This window comes from Varanus komodoensis, unplaced genomic scaffold (assembly GCF_004798865.1).
Source record: "Varanus komodoensis strain SLA01 unplaced genomic scaffold, ASM479886v1 scaffold18_1, whole genome shotgun sequence".
Classification (NCBI taxonomy): Eukaryota; Metazoa; Chordata; class Lepidosauria; order Squamata; family Varanidae; genus Varanus; species Varanus komodoensis.
Genome location: NW_025335548.1, coordinates 2,567,202 through 2,590,091, shown reverse-complemented (window position 1 = coordinate 2,590,091; position 22,890 = coordinate 2,567,202). Strand labels below are relative to the sequence as shown.

General features: G+C 39.8%; 1 protein-coding gene across 11 annotated transcripts in view; it reads left to right on the top strand.

Annotated features, from left to right (window-relative positions):
* Window positions 1-22,890, top strand: part of CCDC141 (coiled-coil domain containing 141) — a 125,828-nt gene that overhangs the window by 80,015 nt on the left and 22,923 nt on the right. For all 11 annotated transcript variants that reach the window (XR_006414411.1, XR_006414412.1, XM_044426939.1 and 8 more), the window contains exons 10-22: window positions 1,459-1,578; window positions 2,290-2,481; window positions 2,936-3,112; window positions 3,445-3,624; window positions 4,405-4,530; window positions 6,595-6,783; window positions 7,001-7,180; window positions 9,637-9,786; window positions 16,009-16,149; window positions 16,625-16,819; window positions 18,875-19,058; window positions 20,534-20,646; window positions 22,504-22,632. Coding sequence is in view for 9 of the 11 variants with exons in the window: in XM_044426939.1 (XP_044282874.1) it covers window positions 1,459-1,578; window positions 2,290-2,481; window positions 2,936-3,112; window positions 3,445-3,624; window positions 4,405-4,530; window positions 6,595-6,783; window positions 7,001-7,180; window positions 9,637-9,786; window positions 16,009-16,149; window positions 16,625-16,819; window positions 18,875-19,058; window positions 20,534-20,646; window positions 22,504-22,632 (2,076 nt within the window). In the remaining 2 variants the exon portion in view is untranslated. The remainder of the gene's footprint in view (window positions 1-1,458; window positions 1,579-2,289; window positions 2,482-2,935; window positions 3,113-3,444; window positions 3,625-4,404; window positions 4,531-6,594; window positions 6,784-7,000; window positions 7,181-9,636; window positions 9,787-16,008; window positions 16,150-16,624; window positions 16,820-18,874; window positions 19,059-20,533; window positions 20,647-22,503; window positions 22,633-22,890) is intronic.

Sequence of the window (22,890 nt, the reverse complement as noted above, 5' to 3'; positions counted from 1 at the left end):
ATTAGGCAGTTTTTTCCCTACAAAGTCCATAGTTTAACTAAAACATATCTCAGAAACAAACTTCAAAAATGCCTTTAATCACATTTTGTTTCTTTAAATAGGATCTTCACAAACATTTTTTGGAATCTGATCTTTTTCTTCTGTGGAGAAAGCTACTTGCTCCTTTTAACCAAAACGAGTATTTCCTAATAAAGTTCCCTGCTAACATAAAACACTATGAAAATTTAGATGCTGAAATCAACTCTGGTATTTAGTAGACACAGCTTAATCTAATTTAGACATTCTAAAAATATGCTACAGGAGTGAATTCACATTCATCGTAATGGCTATATATACATCGCAGAATGCCATATCATAAGCAACCATGACCTATTCACTTGGTTAAGAGCATAACTCATGCATGTTATACACTGTTATGCACACAAATTATTCATTCAGGAACTTTGTTAAAAAGTTTTGTTGCTGTTATAAAAATTTAGACAGTTTTTCCATATTGAGATAGCATTTTGTGAAATTTTTGCCTAGATTGCTTTATTTTAAAACCATTACCTCTTAGCTGATAATACAGATGGGTATCTTATTCCCCTGCCTCCACCACTGATGGAAAGCCTTCCCTAAGCAGAAGAGGGAGGAAGCAATTCTACCTTCCCCTTGCAGCTCCTCCCCCCTCACAAAATCAGGTCTGGAAAGCAGATGGTGGCATGCAGGGTGTTGGGTAGAGGAGGGGAAAGTCTCAATGAGCAACTGGAAGCCCTTTGTACAATACTGGGTTCTGGCTACAATAAACACACATTTCAGAAGAGGGATGGAGGAAATGTAGGCAAAGGCAAAAGTTAGGCATTTCAGCATGTATGTAAATTAGGAATGCATAAGGAATCTCTTTTGGGGGTGGGAATCCATCGATTTCCCTGAGTTCAGCTCCCCAGACTGTGGTCCGCATCTTCACAGCCCTGAATCTTAGTTCCCCACAAGCGCACCCAGTGTTTGCACAGCACTCGCCAGGAATCAAGCCCCATGAACTGTGCAAGCAGCCTTCCTTTCCCATGCCACATGCAACATTGTTTGTGCTGCTGCGCCTGACATGGAAGAAGCTTGCAGGTTGCCAAGCCTCTGTTCTGCAAGCTTTGGTGGACCTCCTCTTTGCTCAGCTTGCTTTGGATCACCAGGCCGAGCATGAGAGCAAGTCTGGGGATGCTGGACGGATGAATGCCACTCAGTTTCATCCCAACTCTAATGTAAATTTATATGTGTTCCCGTGCAAACGTGTGTGTGCGTGCATGTGTGTGTGTGGTCTTATTCACACATAATGTGATTTGCAAAATAGTTCACATACAGCAATGAAACATAATAATTTATTTAAAAATGTCTATCCTGCCTTTTCTCCTAAGAACAAAACAGTATGCCAAGTAGTGTGCTATTACCTTCAAGTAATACTAGATATTTGCTTAAACCTTGAAGGCTTCTACAAAGATTAAAAACATTGGTCCAATACTGTCTGTTGCGATGAATCCTGGATCTTCTGTGCCTGAATCAGAGGAAGTCTTGAACAAATATTTAGAGCTGGCAAATCAAACCAAGGTAAATTAGGCTTTTCTTGCACCATAATTTGTTTTTAACTGTGTTTAACCATGTGCATTTCCCAGGGTGTTTCAAGAATTCCTTGATTTTCCACAGTAGCCTAACAGAAAGCTGGTGCAAGCATGGAACTGCACATTCTTCCACACAGTCTGGAAGCAGGGCTAGCCCTATCATTAGGCAAGATGAGGCAAGTGCCTCAGGTGGCAGGTGGGAAGCAGCAGCAGGGACCTCATCTGTCCATCCCCAGCCATTCTCATCTGTTGGAGGGCAGGTCTGTGTGTGCCACATGGGGTGTAGTTCAGGATACTGGTCTTTCAGTTGCCTGTCTGATTGGATTAGAACTGTATGCAAGAGGAGGAAGGGAGGAAGTCTTGTCCTGGGCCTCAGGTAGCAAGGATTCTTGCCGCAGCCCTGCTTGGAAAAATCATGCTTTACAGTGGCCATAGCAGGAAGAAGACATTGTGGGAAATACTGTTTCAAGACAGCCCTGTATGGGAGAAATCATCCATAGGCTGGCCTTTAGGTTCCCTTAGTCCGGGAATTATCAGCATTGTATTATAACTATAATGGCCCTAAGCTAGTGGACATGGTTATACATTGAGGCAGTATTTCCATCTGAACATATGTGGGATTGTAACCTTACCCCAGTTTTTGAAAGGTTAATGTGAATGTGCACATAATATGTTACTTTCCCTGTTTATGCTACTGTAGGAGATGGCGAATGAACTGGAATTAGCTGTACGGATTTTTAAGGAGATGGAAGAATTTGAAACTACAGATGTTACAGCTTTTTCTAACAAAACTGACCTTCTGAATGAAGAGCTGACGACACTGAACAGAAATATTAGCTTGAAACTGGAAGTGCTGAAGCCTTATGTAGCTTTTTTAAAGTCATCAAATGAGGTAGCTATACAAATGACATTAGAAGAAATATAGAATATGTCACCTTTATTTCTTCCTCATGGACATTGTGCATCACACATATAGGCCAGGTGTTGTGCAGAACCTGGCTTCCGGAAGTTTCTGTAGCTGAGAGAGAGTCACGGGAGTCCCTCCCCCACCCTCAGTGACCCATCCCTCAGTTCTAATTACCTCAGAAGGAACTGTGGAGTGCCTCCGATTTTTCAAGGGTAAACCCTCCACAGGTTGAAATAAGTACCAGAGAACTCACAAAACAGTTAAAATTCATGAATGCATCCCTCTCAGGTCTACCTAGTTTGACTGAAAAGGGAGAGGGGGGAGAATGAGTCCTTGCTTTATCAGTCTATCTACAGGCCAAAATCAAATAATCAAAAGGCCTAACATAAATACTCAGAAGAGATTAGCTATATTTATGCATTTCTATCTATCTCTTTAGGTTGAAGATGATGCTCAGAGGCTGAAAAAGTTCTATATAACAGAGCCTTTGCAAGAAGACATTGAAGCTAAAAATGAGGCCTTGGTACAGTCAGCAGACGTCCAGTGGCAGATGGTTTTGAAGAAGATTCTTTCCACTCAAGATATGGGGCATGACTTTTTAAATTTAGTCAACATGGTGAGGCTATCACTAACACTCCACTGACACCAGCACTGACCCACCTTCCCCATCAAAAATCTTGGTGCTATTTTTCCCAAATCTTTTCAAACACAGTAATCCTATATGCGCTCACCTTGAAGTAGACTGTACTGAACAGACAACAGGACCTACTTCTTAGCAGGAATGTATGGGACTTAGTCAACATGCAGTGGGAGTTCTTTGTATGCAAATGTTGAGGGTGAAGGAAATAACATTTTAAGGGGGGGCTTCATGTGAGATACTAAACGACTAAAAATTGTTAATTTTTCCACCTGCAGAAAAATGAAGTTTGTTTACTCTTCATTTAACAGGTAAATGACAATCTAATATTGAATGTGGAAAATGTTGTACAAGTAACTGAACATACTATTGATATTCTGAACAAAGAAAAGGACGAATTGACAGAGCTTTGGACAACATGGAAACTGAATATGAATCAAGTGAACTCCATCAAACGGCAGTGTGGGAAATTTAATGAGCAATTTAAAAATGTAAGTGCAATCTACATAATGATTATTCCTGTCTTTCTGCTTGTGGTTTTCATGTTTTCAAGAGGCCTTGCCAGTTGTCTTGATTTTTCCTGAGCAGATTAAAAAAAAACAGTTAAAAGACAGCTGAACTACTAGTCCAAATAACTGCATATCACTGGGACTTTGTTGAGGTCACTGGCTGCCTTTGCTTTCAGTGTACCCAGAACTATGTGCCTTCCTATTTCTCCAGATGCTTCTAAGTTCTTCTAGCCTTCACCGTATCTGGGGCATCTTTCTTCTGTTTGTTGGCAGATTTAAAGCTTACAAGCATTCCTATACAGACCACTCAGAAGTAAGCCCCATTGAGTTCAATTATACTTAACTCACAAGTAAGTGTTTGTAGAACTGAATAGTAATATATATAGTCTGAACAAATATAACCAAGAGGAAGATTCTGGAAGGCAGAAAGATAAAGCTACCACCTAAGCAACTAGCACACTTTTGCCTACTAACCCCTGGATGCTCCTTTTGAACCTGATTTAATTCTTTTTATTATGTTTTAACAATTAAGTATTTATCTGTTCTTTGAACATCTTAACCTTCTGTTGCACTCCCATCTTTAAAACCTACATTTATCTGAATGTGTTGTTTAAGATGGACAAGTTTTCACTCTTGTGCCATTCTTCTAATATCATGCAGAGATTTAATTTGTATTTTTCAAAAATGTTTAAACTTTCTTGCTTTTTTAACATAATGTATTCCAAAATAAACATTCACATATAGTTCTGTTATTTATTGTAGACCACACAAAGCCTAAACATTCTTCAAGAGACACTCAAGTCCACCAGAACACTTGATCTTGGAAGCAACCTTTCAATACTTGTAGAACTTCAAAATACATTTAACCAAATGAAACCACAATTTCAGGTGAGAACAAGAAAGTATGTGACATCCCATGTAGAAAAATTACTTCTTAAGACTTGTTCCTTCAAATACCTAAAACAAATATTTTACTTCATGGTAAATTCTGCAGACATGCAGAGCTAAATAATTTCAACACCAGAAAGGGCTTAGTGTTTTTGATATGCCAAACATGCAACAAAATGAACACCAATAGTTCAATGAACACCAGTTTCTACATTTTTATAGATTTATTTTAAAAAATTAAAAGGTTAAACCTTATACTATATATAATTTTAAGTCTACAAGCATTTATAAACTGGATATATTATTACTAAGTAATTTTGCATGCTTTTTTCAAGTATATATTATGCACATTGCATCACCTCCATATTGGTTGATTCAGTTTTTGATACTGGGGATAGACACAAAGATAGAAGTCCATAAAACTACTATTCAGTTTTTCAAAAGAATAATGTTGGAAAATGTACAGTATGCATAGTGATGACATGTTAAAATAACTTTTCCAACACTGTTTATAAAGTTGACATGGTATATGCCAATTAGCAAGAGAAACAGAGGAGAATTGGCCTAAGTAGTAGAGGTATCAAAGCCATCTTCTAATTACATTTTGCTGCTTCATAAAATATGCACACAAATGTTTGCATATAGTACATATATTTCATATATACTGTATACTAGGCAAGGAGAAGTTCTTTCAGAAGGCTGAATCTGCCTCTCAGGGACATAGGGACAGGTAGAAAAATACAAAAGGAAAAAAAAAACCCTCAGCATTTTCATCCTTTAGAATGGGGGAAACTGCACAAAAACCACAATGAATGGTTGAAGAAAAGGGGGTGTGGCCATAGGAACTGGACTTGGCTATCTGGACAACCACAGTGGGCCAGATTCAGTCCCTGAGAGTGATGTGCACCTTACCTGGTACATAATATGTTTAATACAGTAAGGACTGGCAACTTTCAGAATTTTGGGGGGGGGATGCTGCCTGCCCCCATTCACATCGCTCCACAGGCTGCACCCCTTCAGGTTCCAATGGTTTTTCATATAATTATCAGGAACTGCTATGGCACACCAAAATGTTTAAAATATTTTTTGGGATGTCCTGAATTTAAAGTGGTGACAGAAGATGCACTGGAGGGTTTGGGGGCTGTATGTTGCCCATCCCTGGTATACAGTATCTACAAACATTAGTGTGTGCATTATGTAAAGAGGCAAAATGTAATTAGAGAATAATTTCATGACATTTTTTCCATGTAGGTCAATTTTCCTTTGCTCCTCTTGCACTGTTAAAAATCAGGATGGACTTAAACCTGAAGCACCTTCTAACTTTTTGTTTTTCCTTCTACCTAAGCCAAAGGCAAGAACTAGATGATCCATGTCATTCTGCCATAATCCAGTCCATAAAGACAACCATAATCCAGTCCTCAAGGGATGCTTGAGGAATGTAATATTTGTGAATCCCAACACATTTTGTTACAACACATTCTAAAATGTGTATTTCAGTAGAGAACATGCTTGTAAACACGAATTGTGAGAAAATACATTTTAAAATACACATTTAAATACATATTTAAATGCAGTTTTCCATGCAGAGATTTTTTTAAAATTGCAGTTTCATGCGCACACAGGACAGAATGCCTGGAAATGTGGCATGGACTGGAATCAGACTGATTTGTCCATTCGCAGTGTGAAAGGTGCAGTATGGATTAGATCCCTGCTTTTAAACTCTGCCCAACTATTGGACCAATAGGATACAAAGCATAGCAAGCAAGCAGGCAGTTCCATGCTTAATATGAAAGCAGCTGGTGGGGCAGAATTTGGAAACACCCAAGCCTTCATCAGTACCCTCACAGTTGTGTGGCTCTAAATACTGGGTGCCACAGCAAAGGGATACATGGATCAGTGCAAGTAACCAAGCTGGTAATAGTTTTCATTCACGAAGGCATGGCTTCCCAGGCTCTTGAGCACAGCAGGGGCGAGGAAACTGCTCAGATACAGTGGACAGTTGGACTAAATGTCAACGCACTTTCCTTTGAAGTCTGAATAATCTTGTTATATCTCATTTGTTAGCAACTCAATGTTGAGGTGGAATACACATTAAAGTTATCAGAGCAGTTGAGCTTGAAAGGAGTTCCGGACATGGAGAAGTCAGAGAAAGTAAGTGAACTTAAGCATCTCCATAAGGAGATAAAGGAAAGGATGGCAGAATATGATGACATTTTCAACAAGACAGTCAGATTCCATCACATCAAAGAAGAGGTAAGTATAGTCAGCTTTAACCTCACAGAAACTTAACTGTCTCACAGCTATGCATCTATTCATCTGTATGTTTTGTCTTTCTTGTTGTGCCATAAATGAAGACAACAACAATAACAATATCATCAGATCTAAATTTGTGTCCTAAATGGATCCCTGATAGTTTGTGGATGTTAAGGGGAAGAATGGTTGTTAATAAAACATGTATTTATGTCCCCAGCTTGAAGATCTCATAAAATCAGCAGGATTAGACATCGCAGAATTGAAAGATGTGCCAGGTGACACTCCTCATGCTAAAATTCACCTGAATAATGCTCAGGAGAAGCATGCACATATCAGGCACCTGTACAAGATGGTGCTCACGCTTGGAATGGATATAATTTCAGCCGCGAAATATACTGTAAGTCAATGCCAGAGCAGGCCCAGTATTGGAACAAAGTCCTGCATTACTCCTGGATGAGGATATTTACAAGAAAGCCAGAGGTTGAACTGGACATTTTGCCATTTCCTATTTTATTGTCTCACAATGGTATACTCAGTGGCAACTACTATGAGTAAGCTGTGGTAATTTATAAGTCCCTCCCCCTCAACAGCCCAGCCACCACAAGTTGAATCCAAAGTTACACAGCTCAGCCAAGATCTTGATCAGCAAGTATCAGAAGGAGCCAATAAACACAAATGGAGATAAAATAGTTATATAGGATCAGTGGATCAGGGTCCTGAATCAGTTCTGGATGGGATTGCATTCCTCCTTAAGAAGCCATGTGATAATTCATGTTTGAGGAACTTGATCCTTGAGAAGGTGTGCAACTTTTGCACAGTGAATCTGTGGAACGAAGCACTTTTTATTGGCTCTTCTGGACAGCAAACCTGCTTATCGCAACAGTTAAACCATGCCCCCATAACATACAGGATTGGTTACGGCAGTGCATTGTATGAGGGCTGCTCTTGAAGAGTGTTTGGAAATTGCAGTTGGTTCCTACTATGGAGAACAAGTGGCTAATTAAAACAGTCTGATGGGATCAGAGATATGAAGGCCCAAAACATCTGAAACAATAAGCAAAAAGGCTTTTTGTTTGGTTTTTTTCCCCAGAAAAAACCTGGGATTTGGAGGAAAAACATTTTGGCTCCCCCTCACGCCCCAGGGAAAACATCGTGTTTCATTTGGGGAAACACATACTGGTGGGGGGGGGGGAGATGTTTTAATCCCTCCTTTTCCCTCAGGTCCCCATGCTCTAGATCAGGGGTCCTCAAACTTTTTCAATAGGGGGCCAGTTGAAAGGCGGCGACTGCCGTGGGCAGGTGAGGCAGGGGTGCTTGAGTGCGCGGGCTGGTGAGGTGGCATCAGGCACACGTGAGGAGGCGTCGGGCATGCGCTGTGGCGGCTCACCTGCTCGGAGATCTCCCAGCAAGTCCAAAACCATCTCCGAGCGAGCAAGCCACCGCATCCCCGCCCACGCGGTGAGGTGAACGTGTGCACGGGCAGCAGTGCGGGCTGGATAAATGGGCATGGCAGGCCGGATCTGTCCCACGGGCCATAGTTTGTGGACCCATGCTCTAGATGGAACACATCTCCCTAATATTTAAAGATAAACCTTCATTGTGTGCCCACTTTATTTCCAAGTACATCCAAAGTTCTAGTTTTGATCAACCAGACCCTTTATCTTTAGCCCATGCCTTGCTCACAATCTACATAGAAACTTCACCAGCTACCGCCACCCTCTGGATAAAGGCAGGTGATGGCCAGAGGTAGAACCTTAGTAAGGGGTCCCAGTTGTGGATGTTCTCCCCAGGGTTAGGTTTTTAGTACCAGATAAAACAAGTGCTTATGCCATGATTTTGCAGCCTTGATGTATTGGGAGTGTCTTCTGCTGTTTTCTTCGTGTGCCTACTTTTTCTTTTTTACCATATTTGTATTATTGTTATTTTGACTTTCATTATAATGTTATTATTTTTGCACTTTGTGGTTTGATCTGTTAGCTGCTTTGAGAAATTTGAGCAGCACGAAGGGAATTGTTATTTTTAAACAAAGAAACAAACAAACAAGGTCAGCTTGATCCAGGGCGAAAACCCATCGTTTGAGTAGATTTGTTTATTATTATATTATTTATTCTTACATTTCTGTTCTTCCTTTTCCCTCTTGGAAGGAACCCAAGACAACTTATATGGGTGTCCTTGCCATTTTATCTTCACAATAACATTGTGAATATGTTTGGCTAAGAGTGAGTGATTGGTTCAAAGTCACCCAGTGACCTTCATGGCCATGTAGGGACAAGAACCCAGAATTCCTAAGCCCCAGTCCAACAATCTAACCACTGCACAATACCACCAGCTTAAATGTTAGTGATCTGTAGCAGCAGGAGCTTTTGTTTATGCATATATCAAAAAATAACACAAGGTGTGAATTGGCTGAATTCAGAGCTCATTTATGGCCAAAGTTCAGTTTGTTGCTACATAGACAGATGCAGACTGAATCCCATATTTTCACATCTTACCCAAATCTAGTGGATCAACCTACTGAAAAAAATAATCTTAGTGTGGTTTGGTGGTTAGCATGTTGGACTGGTACCTGGTACATCTGGGTTCTAGTCCCTACTTGGCCATGGAACTAATTGGGTGACTCTGGGCCAGTCAGAGACTCTCAGCCTAACCCACTCACAAGTTGGTTGATGTGAGAATAAAAAGATGCTATGTAAGCCTCCTTGTATTCTTCAGAAGAAAAGGTGGGATATAAATGCAGTATAAATAATAATATCTTAAAAATGTATTTTTAACTGATGTATGTGCTCTTTAAAGTGTGCATCTTGCAGATCCAAATGTTCATTGACTCAGCTTGGTTTTTGCATCTCATTCTAGAATTCCTTTAATGTTTCTGTAAAGAACCTACAGCAGCAGCTGGATGCCCTTGAAAATGACAGCATTAACTGGAATTCCAAGGCTGAAAAGCATGAGGAAGAGCTGTCACACATCCTCTATTTCTGCACCAAAAGAGACGAGATCCATGAGGTCTGGTGAAAAGAGCACATTAAATGATTGAAAGCTCTTGTGTCCTTTGACTTCTTGCTGTTCAGTTGTTTCCATAGGTGTTTCCTAGCTTTCTGTTTAAACTTCTGAGGAGTATGTGATTCACGAACCAGTTCTAGAGATGGCCTGCATGCTTGTCCTAGAAGTAAATCATCACTTTTGCTTTTGCCAGGCATTTGTGTTCTCCAAGAAAGAACAGTGGGTTGGAAATGATCATGACTAAACTGGCCTTGGAACCAATCTAAGCAGAATAAGGTGGTAGCCCAAGGTATAGATTGTACTACCTCAGACTACAGGCAGGTGTTGCACTTTTTAGTTATGCCCCTCAGATAATTAGTTATCTACATGTAATAAAGTATTACATCACTAGAACTACTCTAAACCTTTATTTCTGATGTATTCACTTATTACATCATGGGACACATGTATGGAATGTGTCATTACACTGACACATGCTCCAACACTAGTTCCACATGGTACATTCTGGGTTTCTGTTTTCATCTGGTTCCATTCACTGACATAGGGCTCAAAAGAGAGAAACATGGGGGGTGGGGAGTCAGAAGGGGCCTCCTGGGCCATCTAGTCTGATTCCCAGCTCTGCTAATGTTATCCCCAACATATAGTTGCCCAATCTTTCCTTGAATACCCTCACTGATGGCCTCAAATCACTTCCCTTGGAAGCCCATTCCATGTTCTTGGGATCCTAACCAAAGTACTTCCTGACATCCAACCTGAAGTGTGGTTCCTTGAACTTTGCCCCATTGGAATGCGTCCTGCCTTCCACTGCAGGGAAGAACAGGCCATGGCCCTCCTCCACATGACATCCCCTCACATACTTATAAGCCTCTAGAAGATCCCCTCCTCTTCCCCTCTTCTCCAGCCTGAAAAGACCCAATCTCTCCTTGTATGTCATCCCTCCCAACCTGGCTACCATTCTTGTGACCCTGCCCTGAACTGATTCTAACCTAGCTATGTCTCTGCTATAATGAGAATTCCCTGAAATGGACACAGTAGTCTAGTTGTGGGTGCACCAGAGTAATGTACAGCGGTATCAACACCCCCCCCCCCCCAGATCTGGAAGCCACGCTTCTGGCTATACGTCCAGTGCTGGCATTTGCCTTCTTAATCACTGCGTCACACTGCTGGGTCATGTTCAGCCTGCTGTCAACAAGTACCCTGAGATCCCTTTCACAAGTCCTGCTCTCCAGCCACTTGTCCCCCATCCCATACCTGTGACACCTATTCCTACATTCCAAGTGCAAGACTTTGCACTTATCCACATTGAATGCCATCCTGTTGTCCCTCGCCTGCTTCCACAACCTGTCCACCTGCTCCTCAATTGTGGCCACTGGCCCCACTTTGGTATCATCTGCAAATTTAGTCAGCATATCTGAACTGAAGCTGAATCACCTTCTCACAGCATAATGGTATGAAAAAATGTGTGTTCCTTTCAAGAACATAGTTGGAAGCACATATGCTACTCACAGATGCTACTTAATTTTGTATTAGCTTCTTAATGATTAATGATGTTTACACAGGAGCTGAGAATGTCTGAAGTTTTGGACATTCCCTCTTACATTTTTTGGAGGGTTAAATAGGTGATCCCCACTGCTGTATTATAAATTTCTTCTAAATCAAGATTACCTGATTTCAAAAATGGCTTGCCATGGCACATGAAGGCTGTACTGTTCAAAAAACACAGTTCCTTTGGGAAGGTTTTTTGGATCCTGGATAATATTTTATGCAGGTAACTACCTATATTTTTGTTCACCTTTCATCTTGTTTGAAACCTCAACTTCTCTGTGTTAGGTATATGGCATAGGGTTTTTGATCTTCTAACTGAATTCCAAGGGTAGGCCCATATGTTTAAGTATTTTCAATCTGGTTTTATATTTATTTTGCACAACGGGAACTGTCCTCAAGTAGATTTTCTTATCCACATCCAGGGGTCCCATCTTGTAATTTTACCTCTGCTAATTAGCCTGTTTGGCCTCTGCAAGCCTCCTGCATTGGACAGGGGAATTGAATGCAACCTCTTTCTCTTGCCTGTTAATGCCTTCTCCTTGATGAACCTGATTGTCCTGGGCTCAGTCCTACAGGAGTATGAAACTCAGCATCACAAGATCTTGTGCATTTCAACCCAGTCACTCAAAGCTTTTGTTTTTCCCCAAAGAAGTTGCTGTATGCAGAATTTAAAAAGAACTTTTCTGCTGATTGATGAAACTGTTCCTCACCGCAAACAATGACCCTATGCTTCCTTGATGACAGGAATCTAATACTACTCTGATGTAAACATTTAAGAAGCAGTGTGTCCAGGTGTATGACTTAAATCTCATAATGCATGCACACAAACACGTTCAAATCCCATCTAAAATGACACCTTTTTGTAATATAATTTATTGGAATTTATGTAAAAGTGAGTGGGAAAGTATGAAAACCCTCTTTACTAAATAGTGTTCATGTAGAACAAAGGAAAGAAGAAATTGGAATCATTTGCTATATATCTTACTTGATTTTATAGTTAATATTGTGGGTTTATTATAAAGTGCAATGAAAACCTTTTTCAGTAAGTCTGTATGTTTCGGGGAGTTACAAATTCAGTAAATAATCACGTTAGTTGTCTCCTTGCAATTTATCTCTTTTCCCTCCGGATAAAAACATGTATCAAATAAGTTTAACTGCCTACTACACAGATGCAAACAAATATTTCAGTTCCAGTATCAGGAGGAAGTTGAATATACTCATTGAGCAGGACACAAGCAGCCTCCAACTAGTTTAATTGGAAAAAATCCAGTTAATTGTCACAAGCAGGTGTTCTTCTCATGCATGGAGATTTGTAAGCTCTTCCTGGAAGCAGCAAATGACCATGGCCCTCAAGGTCAGACAGCCCTCTGTAGCAACATTCATTGGAGCAACACAATTTTGCCTTGCCCTCTGTGCTTGCAAGCTGGAGTGGATCTTGCCCATTTTCACAAGCTGAACATGAGCTAGTAGTGAGATGCAAACAAACACTAATGCAATCTTGGCAGATCCCAGTATCCAGCTCATGGGAAGTAATAGTTCTGTATTGGTCAGGTTACAGCTAGTATATTGTGGCCACAGTTTGAGGAATGCACTGACAAACTGGAATGGGATGGTGAGGGGTCTGGAAGCTATGTCCTGTGAGAAATGAATGGAAGTGCTAGATAGTTGCTAAAGAAGAGAACAGGAGACAGTCTGCAAATTCTGAAGGTCTGTCATGGGGTTTGCTGTTGCTCCAGAGGGCAAATTGTAAGGAAACGAATATCGGCCAACTATTAAGAAATATATTTTAAACATTAGAGCTGTTTCACAGTGGGACAGACTACTCTGAGATGTGGCAGGCTTTTATTTGCTGGAGATATGTAAGCATAGCTGTCAGGGATGCTGTTGTTGCATCTGGCACTGAATTCCAAGGTCCCTTCCAGCTCTGTGCAAAAATACACAGCAAAAATATACTATTCTGAATGCCAATGCAAACTGGAAAGAAATGATTAGTCTTGCTTGTAGATCATCTCAGTTCAGGCTTCCCATGACTTGATGTCTTTTTGAAGAGTAGTTTGCCCCATCTACCCATCCACCCTCAGCAACTTCTTCCCACACAGGAAAACTACAACCCTGCAAAGCAGCTGTCAGTGTTCTAAATTTCTCTTACTAGTTTGGGCTGCCTTACGTTCATGCAGCCCAGCAGTCAGTTTATACACGTGGTCCTTTCTCAGTATACATTTAAAGTGATTCCCCAGGTGTCTTTATTTTGGAGAAAAGTGGGCACTTTTTGTTTCTTATAACCATATCAACCAGCTTAGTGAAACAGTTTTGTCCAGTGTCATTAAACAGTTCTTTATTATATTCACCTTCTCTGATAAATCACAGCACTTGTAATCAAGCATCTCACATATGACAGCACAGCTATAATCTAGAAATTATGGCTGTAAAATCCTAAAAAAAAGAAAAGAAAAAAATACATAAGGGCTAAAGGTGGTTATAGTGATGCATGGCATTTTTCAATAAATTGATGGGAAAGTGAGTGGTCCATTTAAATGAACCAGTTTCCCCACCCATCACGTTGTAATTATACAGTGGTACCCTCATAGGACTCCCCTTTCAAGAAATTCAGTGCATAAATGAACTCCGTTAACCAACAAGATTGCCATTACAGTAGCCTTTTCTTGAGCACCCAACACATAAAACTGACACTTCAGAACACTGAACACTGTCCAAAGCCTGCTCAATTGGAAATGTCACACTGAAATCAGTAGGGTCTTACCACACGTAGGGCTGATGTATTAGAGAAATGTCATAGTAACTAGATTTTAGATGCAAGACACTTCTTTTCTTAACCAAGAAGATCCTCTCTTCCAAAAAAGTTTTTTAATGATCACTGGCATATCAACATAACTATTAAATGGAACACTCTTGCTGATTTAAGATTCAGCTTAGAGATTTCCCCATCCCAAAAGAATAAACATTTTATGCTCAAGGACCTGCTTTTTGGAGAAGTAGGTAGATTTGACTAAATGGAAATCAGTTTCTTGGTAGATCTTGTAACCATTAGTTTCTCCTTAAGATAAGTATAACTCCTTTTATACTGAAAACTATAGTTTGTATTAAGACGCCTTATTTATAATTCAAAGTAAAGACAACACTCCATTCCCTCACACAGTTTTTTTGAAGTATATATTTTGCATTGGTATGAGTGTGGATCACATGTTCAGTATCTATTCATTATTCTTTCCCATCCAATTTATATAAAAGTATATGTGGAGATATAAGTTTATCTTCACAACAATTCTGTGATAACCTAGGATGAGAAACAAATTCTCCAGTTCCCTGAAACAAATAAGAGAAACCTGATTATGGAAGCATTCCAAAGGTGCACCTGGAACTCTGTTTGGATCCTATCACTTGCCTTAGCTAACCTAGTGAGAATAAAGTCTTGGATCTGTGTCTTGGAGTCTCACATCCAAACCCAGCAACAACATTATTCCTTCACTATGTTGTGCGGGAATGGAATTTGAGAAATTGGCAGTGATTGTTCCGCTCTCAGGTTTCCACAATTCCCTGTTGAGGGAAGGAAGGAGATTGACAACCTCATGTTGTTTTCCTCCTCCATGACTCTCACTCCATAGCAGAACTGCCATGAGTGCCTTTCCAGTTTCTCCTCTCTCTGCGTTTATCATTGGCTTCCCAGTCAGGCCCACTTCCTGCTTCCTTTTCCTTGCTTGCCGGTAGTCATCTTGTACCCTCCTCTTTATTCATGAGGAGCTGTATTTGATATATTCCAGTTGCACAAATGCATGCCTACTTGCCTCCCTCCAAGAGGTTGACTTCTGCCCCCCACAGCTCCACCACCAGGGTCGAATCTGCTTTCCCCTGCATCAAAAATAAATACAAGTCCAATCCAGGAAGATCAAGTAGACACAGTATCTCGAGTCCATGAAAATGAAATCATTTGGGACTATTTGGATATAAATCCATTAAGAAATGCTAAAAGAAAGTGATTTTGAAAATCCTTGAAAATCATGATTTTATCTGCTACCTGTGTTATCGAAAATAAGAAAGTAGAGCTCAAATGGCAAGGCCAGCAAAAAACAAAACAAAACAAAAAACCACCACACTGCCTGCCACCAAGTGGAATGAAAGATGATCTAGAATACATTCCAGAAACAAATGCAGTCTCCACTCCTGATTGTAACTGGAATGGGGAAGTACCAAAGGAATATCAGTTTCAGTCTGCGTCCGCCCCCCCCCCCCCGTGTGTGTGTGTGTGTGTGTGTGTGTGTCTAATTTTATAGTAGGGGAAGAACCTTGCAACTCACTTCTACATCTAACAGCATCATACAGGAAAGTTCAGTAATATTAGCATGCTTGACACATATATAGTGGAGTCACAAGTTGTGGCATATATGTGTTTTTCAAATTAGTGATAACATAACATTAAATATTTCCACATGCTATTTTTGGATATTTGAGCTTAGTAATTAAAATGCTTCTAGAGTACTATGCAAATTAACAGAAGAATTATTTGAAGTGCACAAAAATTATAAGCTGCATGGTTTCCCCCCCACAAAGAGATTATCTTTATTGTGGAACTATCCCATGTACACAGATGTTTTAGGCTGTACACTTAGTCCACTTTAGAACACTGTCAACATTTCCTTTTAAAAAGTTACAATTTCTTTTCAGCTCAGAGAATCATTTAAAGACCTCAAAAAGAAATTCAACAACATGAAATTCAACTACAGCAAGAAAACTGAAAAAGCACGAAATCTGAAAGCACTAAAGATCCAGATTCAACAAGTTGATGCATATTCTGAAAAAATGCAGGTAACAATTAAAGTAGTTGAGTCACTATGAGCATAAGACTTATCTCAAATGTGCACAGATATGACTGGCATCATTCATCAGATATTTTTTTTCGATTGCAGCTGATGTAATACAACACCAAGGCCATTCGCCTTTTTTCTTTTGCTAATTGGCTTACAGTTGTATGCACATGTGCTTTGATTTCAAAACTGACTCTACGTTTCATGTATACTTTTCTTCCAAATGTCTTATAATTCCATTTATTGTGTTGTATAATCTGATTGCTATTGTCAGTCATACTGCTAATTTAACAAAACCTAAAGTGCGAGGGAGAAATCTATGAAATCATGGTGAAATGCAGAGCAGAATTGCAAGAGCTTCTCTTTCAGAGGGTAATTTTCTGATTTTCTGGTGATGATGTCCAGAATTCCCCCTGCCCCCCATGTTGAATATATTAATAAATCTCTAAAAATTCCTATTTTGTTCTTTGGGTCAGGTACTGAAGAAGAAGACAGAGAATTTAAAGAAGACAATCTTAGATTTCTTAACAACTCTGCCAAGTGATAAAGCTGGGGTGCTTCCGCAGTCCATCAGTGAATTAGAAAAAAATCTGAATGAATTTGGCAAGATAATGGGAGATTACAAACACAATTTAGATCTTATGGAGCAGCTGCAGCAGATGATGGAAGAGGTATAAGAAAACCACACATGCATTTTGTAAGAAGCCATTTCGGAGGTTTGGAACAAACTCATGAGTAGTATCAGTCAGTTACCATCCATCATTTAGCTGTTTGAATGCTAACAGTGATTTTGTGTAAAGAACCCAAAGTTCAATTAATACAATAATTTCTATTTATAGAGCTATTAATCACTAGATTTTAAGATTTGTTTATTTACTCAAATATATAGACAAAACTTTCTACCACATGAGAACTCCCAGGTCAGACTGTAATAAACCAAATGCACACTAAGCTCAATGAAACACTACCAGCCCATTTTCACTTCAGTCATGCTTTGAAAAAGTATATATAGGCATGACCAGTTATATCAGAATGCAGTTGGGGAACTGTATTTGGATGTTACCCTCACCAAAAAGCAATGTTATGAGGACAAGTTGCATGCACTTTTGGGTATATATGTGCATTTACAACACATTTATACCTTTGAGTCATAGTTTAGAGAGAGAATTCATGGAATCTTGCTTAGGGATACAAAAGGAACTGATGTTCACAGTTCTACTTAATTAGATTGCAGTGAAAAACCCCATATCAACAAAACAGCACCTGCACAATAAGAATAAACAATAACAGCAGCATCAAAGGCAACCAAATAAAACCCACCAAATTCTTTAACAATCTCCAAATACCTTGTGAAGAAAAGTTTTCACTCCTCTTTTTAAATATCAGGGGAGCCAACCACAGGAATCTTCTCATGGAAGGAGCTCTACTGAAGGGGGTCACAGCAGGAAAGTCCCCCCCGCCCACCATAATTGCCAATTTCACCTCTAAGGATGAAGAAAAGTTTTCACTCCTCTTTTTAAATATCAGGGGAGCCAACCACAGGAATCTTCTCATGGAAGGAGCTCTACTGAAGGGGGTCACAGCAGGAAAGTCCCCCTGCCCACCATAATTGCCAATTTCACCTCTAAAGGATATAAGCCAGGCTTGCCCAGATGCAGGTAGCTCAACCTGGTACCCTCCAGATGCATTGGTTTGCAACCGCCATGATCTCAGCAAGCATAAGTTCTGCCTGTGCTGACTGAGGATGACAGGAGTTGTAATCCAACATATCTGGAGGGTACCAAGTTGAGGAAAGCTGGCACAGGCAATCCAGATGAGGTTTTATATAATTTGGGTAAGTAAGTAGTTCTTACAGAAGAATGCCTGGCCTATGATATCCTATGGTATCTTGGTGCATTATCATAAGGAAAGAGATCTTGGTCTCTGAATTTGGACAATGTTTGGAAAACAAAATTGTCTGTATACACTTTTGCACATTCTTAAAACATTATATTTATTCACAATACATATGATACCCAAAACAAAGTGTTTGCTCATTGTTAGTGATTTTATGTTTTACTTCTTTCTATAAAACACAGTATATAGCCACAGTTCTTTTTTACATTCTGTAGGCTTATTTCTGCAATGAGATCATGCATGTTTTTTGTTTGACTACTTTCCTATTTTTAGCAATAAAGCCATTTCTTTCCTAATTGGCCAGATGACCAATAACTTTCTTCCACTGTACCCCTCATTTTCAAAAGAGGAATAATCTTCCTTGATGCCTGTATGCAAAGGAATATTTGATAGGGTATATATGTTAGAGTGAATGTGCAATGTGAATGTTGATGAACCTAAACCAATTTTGTGAATATCTTAATACTCAGAGATAGGTTAGCGGTTGTTGAAAATCCTGTAAATCACAACTGATTTCCTTGTGTCTGAAAAGTGGAGAATGACATGCATTTTGAAGCATTTACAAAATTCATCTGAGATTTTCAGTATTTATATGTGAACAATGATAGCATATTAAAAGGTGGAGATAAACAGTGCTGTGTTTGCCTGAGCTATAGCAGCCTTTCTCAAGCTGTATTCCCCCAGATATTTTGACTTACAACTTCTGTCAGCCAATGGCCAGAGATTAAGGGAATGGTAGTCTGAAATTTCTGGAGGAACCTGACTGAGCTATAGTGTGCTCCACACATTTTACTGAGAAAAGTGTGCTTTGTTTCCTTTCTCCAACACAGTGTCAATTTTGGTGCGAAGAAGCAAGTGCTACAGTACTTCGGGTTGGGAAATATTCATCGGAGTGTAAAACGAGAGAAGCGGTAGAAATACTCTACAAGCAGTTCAACAAGTTTGTACACCCTATTGTCCCTCAGCAAGAGGAAAGAATTCAGCAGATTACTAACCTTGCTAAAGACATATATGGTAAAGACTCATTGCTTTTGAGAACCCAATATAATCTGCTGAAGAATAATAAGAACTGTGTTTTATTCATTCCAGGATTTCTCTCTAAACAAATAATGATTTGTTTATGATTTATGCTTTCCCTCAGCGTAAGATGCCATGGAGACTAGCACTGAAGAACAAAGACACAAAAATGCAACAAATGACTGAAACAATATTCAGTTTTCAAAATCCTGAAACCAGTGCTTTGCCACCTAAACTTTTTCTGGGGTGGCAAGTATGCCTCACCTCCAACTTATGTGTCATATTTAAATTCAACAATTTCTATTGAGGAAAGGTTGCCAAATCTCAGATCTCAGCCAGGGCTCACACGTCCAAAGTGCTACAATTCTTTGATTGGCATGGGTTATGATGTTAGATAAAGTTTCCTATTCCCTCTGAGCTTAGCCACAATCCTTATAGTAGCCCGGGGAGATGGGTGGATTTTGCCACCTCAGATATATTCTTGTGACCTCTCACAATTAGTTTTGGACAGCTTGGTCCGGAATGGGCAGTTAAATCCTAGGCCTGATGGAGATAAAAACAGCTATAATTGCTTTGTTGCTAAGACTGAACACAGTAACCTGCATTTTAGGACTTCCGGTGAGGATTTGTCTATGGGATTGTAATTATGAGTACCTGAACTTAAAAATCTACTATGGCATTACCACATGCTTGCATCCTGCTCTTCTGATAATTTAGTACTAATCCAGTAGAATTACAAAGAGAAAGATTGCCATTCAGTAAACATGCAGTAAATCTGTTAAAAATTCAAAAGCTTAATTCTGTCATCACAGCAGGGCTTATACAGCAAACTGAGCTATAGCAGAGGGCCTGTTATGAGATTCAGCGCAGTGTGGCAGTTAATGTTAGACTGGGGCCCAGGAGATCTGGGTTCTTGTCCCAACTTGGCCATGAGGCTCACTTTGGGCCAGTCACTCATGCTCAGCCTCCCTTAGCTCACACAGCTGTTGTGAGGATAAAATACAGCTATGCGAGCCATCTTGGCTTCCTCACAAAAGGAAAACTGGAAGGATATAAATGCAATACAACAACAGGAACAACACTGTTTTCCTAAATCCTGTAAACCATTTTAAGGTTGAAAAGTACAAGAAAAGTGCAAAAATCCCTTAATAAAAAACAAAAAAGGCAAATGAATCAAATAATGTTTTTGTTTCACTGTAGCTTAAGGATGCAATTCTATGCACACTTATATGAAAGACAGACCCATTGAACACCATGGGACTTACATCTAAGTAAACATGTCCAAGATTACTCTGTAAGTGTGATCCGGTACTTGGAAAATAGGTCAGAGATTCAGCAATTCATTACAGAGAAGCCTTTGCCTATAGTATGAAAAATAAATCTGAGTCTAAAAATAGGGACTACATTTTATACTACTTTGGCCTAATTCAAATGTTGTACTTGTTCTACCAAACTATTTTTATAAATTACAGGCACTGAAGAAGGAAAGAAGTATGTTGAAAAAATAGTGGCAAAGCATGAAGAAGTTCTTGATTCCATCAGTGAACTGTGTAGTTCCTTAACAGAACTTGAAGACAAGCTTGGGGTAATTTTTTCCTTCTTACTGGAAAAAGAACTTGGATATTCGCACACCAATCCTGTTTGCCTCTGTGCCAGAAATAAGTGCTCATAAGAAATCTGCCAGCTGTTAAGACACCACAGCATTGTGGACCTTTTAGCTGCGGCAGAGGTGGGGTTCGTCAGCAGATCCTTGTTATACTACAAACGAATTGGAGGAATGTATCAGGAAAAGCCATCACTGCCAGATATAAAATGGGAGCCTTGTACAAAGGGCTTCTTTCACACTCTGGTGGAAATATGTCGAAGTGTGGTCGCATGTCAGCTGAGATAGGGACTGACTTACCATGCTAGGAGAGGAGAACAATTTACAAGGGCAAAACCTACATCATACAGATTGTGATTCATTCTTAGATTCCATCACTCCAGCATGACCAAAACTATGAACCCAGGAAAGGACAATAAGTATGAACTAGAATAATTCAGATAATGGCTGCCTTAGTTCCCAATGGCTCCCATTAACTTCCATGGTACAAAGTCAGTAGTCTGAGAGCCCAGGGAGTGTCTGGAGTATCTTGGACCACAGGGTCATCCAGTGATGTTATTGAACTCACATCTTTAATTCTGATCATATGAAAACAATAAAATGCTGGGCTGCCTGGCATCTACTGATGGGGCTCTCCAGCCCCTCTAGAGTGGCATGTAAAATGGTATGAGGAATTCCAGGAGGATCAGAGGGGCCCTGCTACTTTTGCCTTTTGTGAATTTTGAAAGCTGCAGCAAAGCCGTGATATGGCTCAAAGGGGCGCATGGGGACATCCAATGGGACACATGGATTTCATTGAACACCTGCTTCTCTACTTCCCCCCACCCCAACAATTTGCCCATTGCTCCTTGTGGAATGCCTGGAACCCCTTGCATGTCTTTGCATGCACATGCAGGTGGATTTGCATCCTGGCCCCACAGTCCTGGCTAGCGTTTCATAATGCTATCATCATTATTTTGATAACTGTGGGTATTGTGGAAATGTTAACACAATCTAAGCTTAGGAATAGTTTAACTCTGCTTCTAGACTTTCCGCCAGTTTCATGGGATGCTGCTTCTGAGCATTATCAATCAATAGAAATATTTGCAGGGGGACTATCACCTGAAGGGCAAAACTTGACAGGAAAGGGGCTAGATGGAACGAGCAGCTTGGCCTTTGGAAAGAGTATGAAAACAGCTGATTCTGCTGTCTTTTATTAATGATTTTGTTTGTTTTGCTAACTTTATGTTTTTGGGGTTTTTTTTGGTTTATATTGTATTATATTTTATTGCTTTATAAACTGTTCCAGGTGTCCACATTGTATGCCCAAAAAGTAATTTATAAAGGCTGCTATAAACAAAATTGAAATACAATCATAAAGGCACAACAACTGTGCATGCTTTGGATCTTAGTCAATATGCCTAGCTTGTTTGACAAAGTCAGTTGGGCTGCAATCCTGTTGTTCCTAGATGCTTTTACCCTTACATGCCCTCTTCCAGTGCCTATGGAAACCTCTGCAGCCCATGCTTCTCTAAGGTTAGAGCTCTGTCAGTGGAGATGGAGACAATGAGGAATGGCTGGGTGTGCCATTGGCATGTTGGGAGAAGCTGTGCATACTCAGTGTCCACAGGCTTCCTGACTCCCTGAACTTCTCTCAAACCAGCTCCTAATTTCAACCAACCCTGATTAAGCTGACATTTTCCATTCTTTTAATGTAATTTAATTCATTTAATGAACGTTCAGTGGGAAAGTTCATTTTGAAAAACCCAGCCTGGGGGATGGGAAAGCAGTGGAAATCCTCCTTCTGCCTTACTATTTGATAGCCTCGTTCATCTATTGCCTCTTCATTTCATTTAACAGGAAGACTCACTAAACAGAAAAGCAACACATTCTGATAACTTTGATGTGGAGCTAAAAGCAGAATATGAAAAGCAGAAAGAGAAGAGAGCTAAGGAGTACCTAACAGAAACAACCAACGAGCCAACACAGGTTTGCACAGGGTTTTCCCCACATGAATTGTGTGTAAATAAAATTCAGACTAGTGAGGGATGCTGTTAGGGAAGCAATTCATGCCCATACAATCAGTAGTGCAGTGTATCTGCACAGCAAATGAGTAGGGGAATCTCTTGAAGGAATAAACTTTTGTCTAGAAAGTATATAACTATAGAAACAATTTATCCTACATATGGAATTATTAGCTTTCTTAGCAGTCTAGTTTATTATATTAATTCTATTATTTGTAACTTT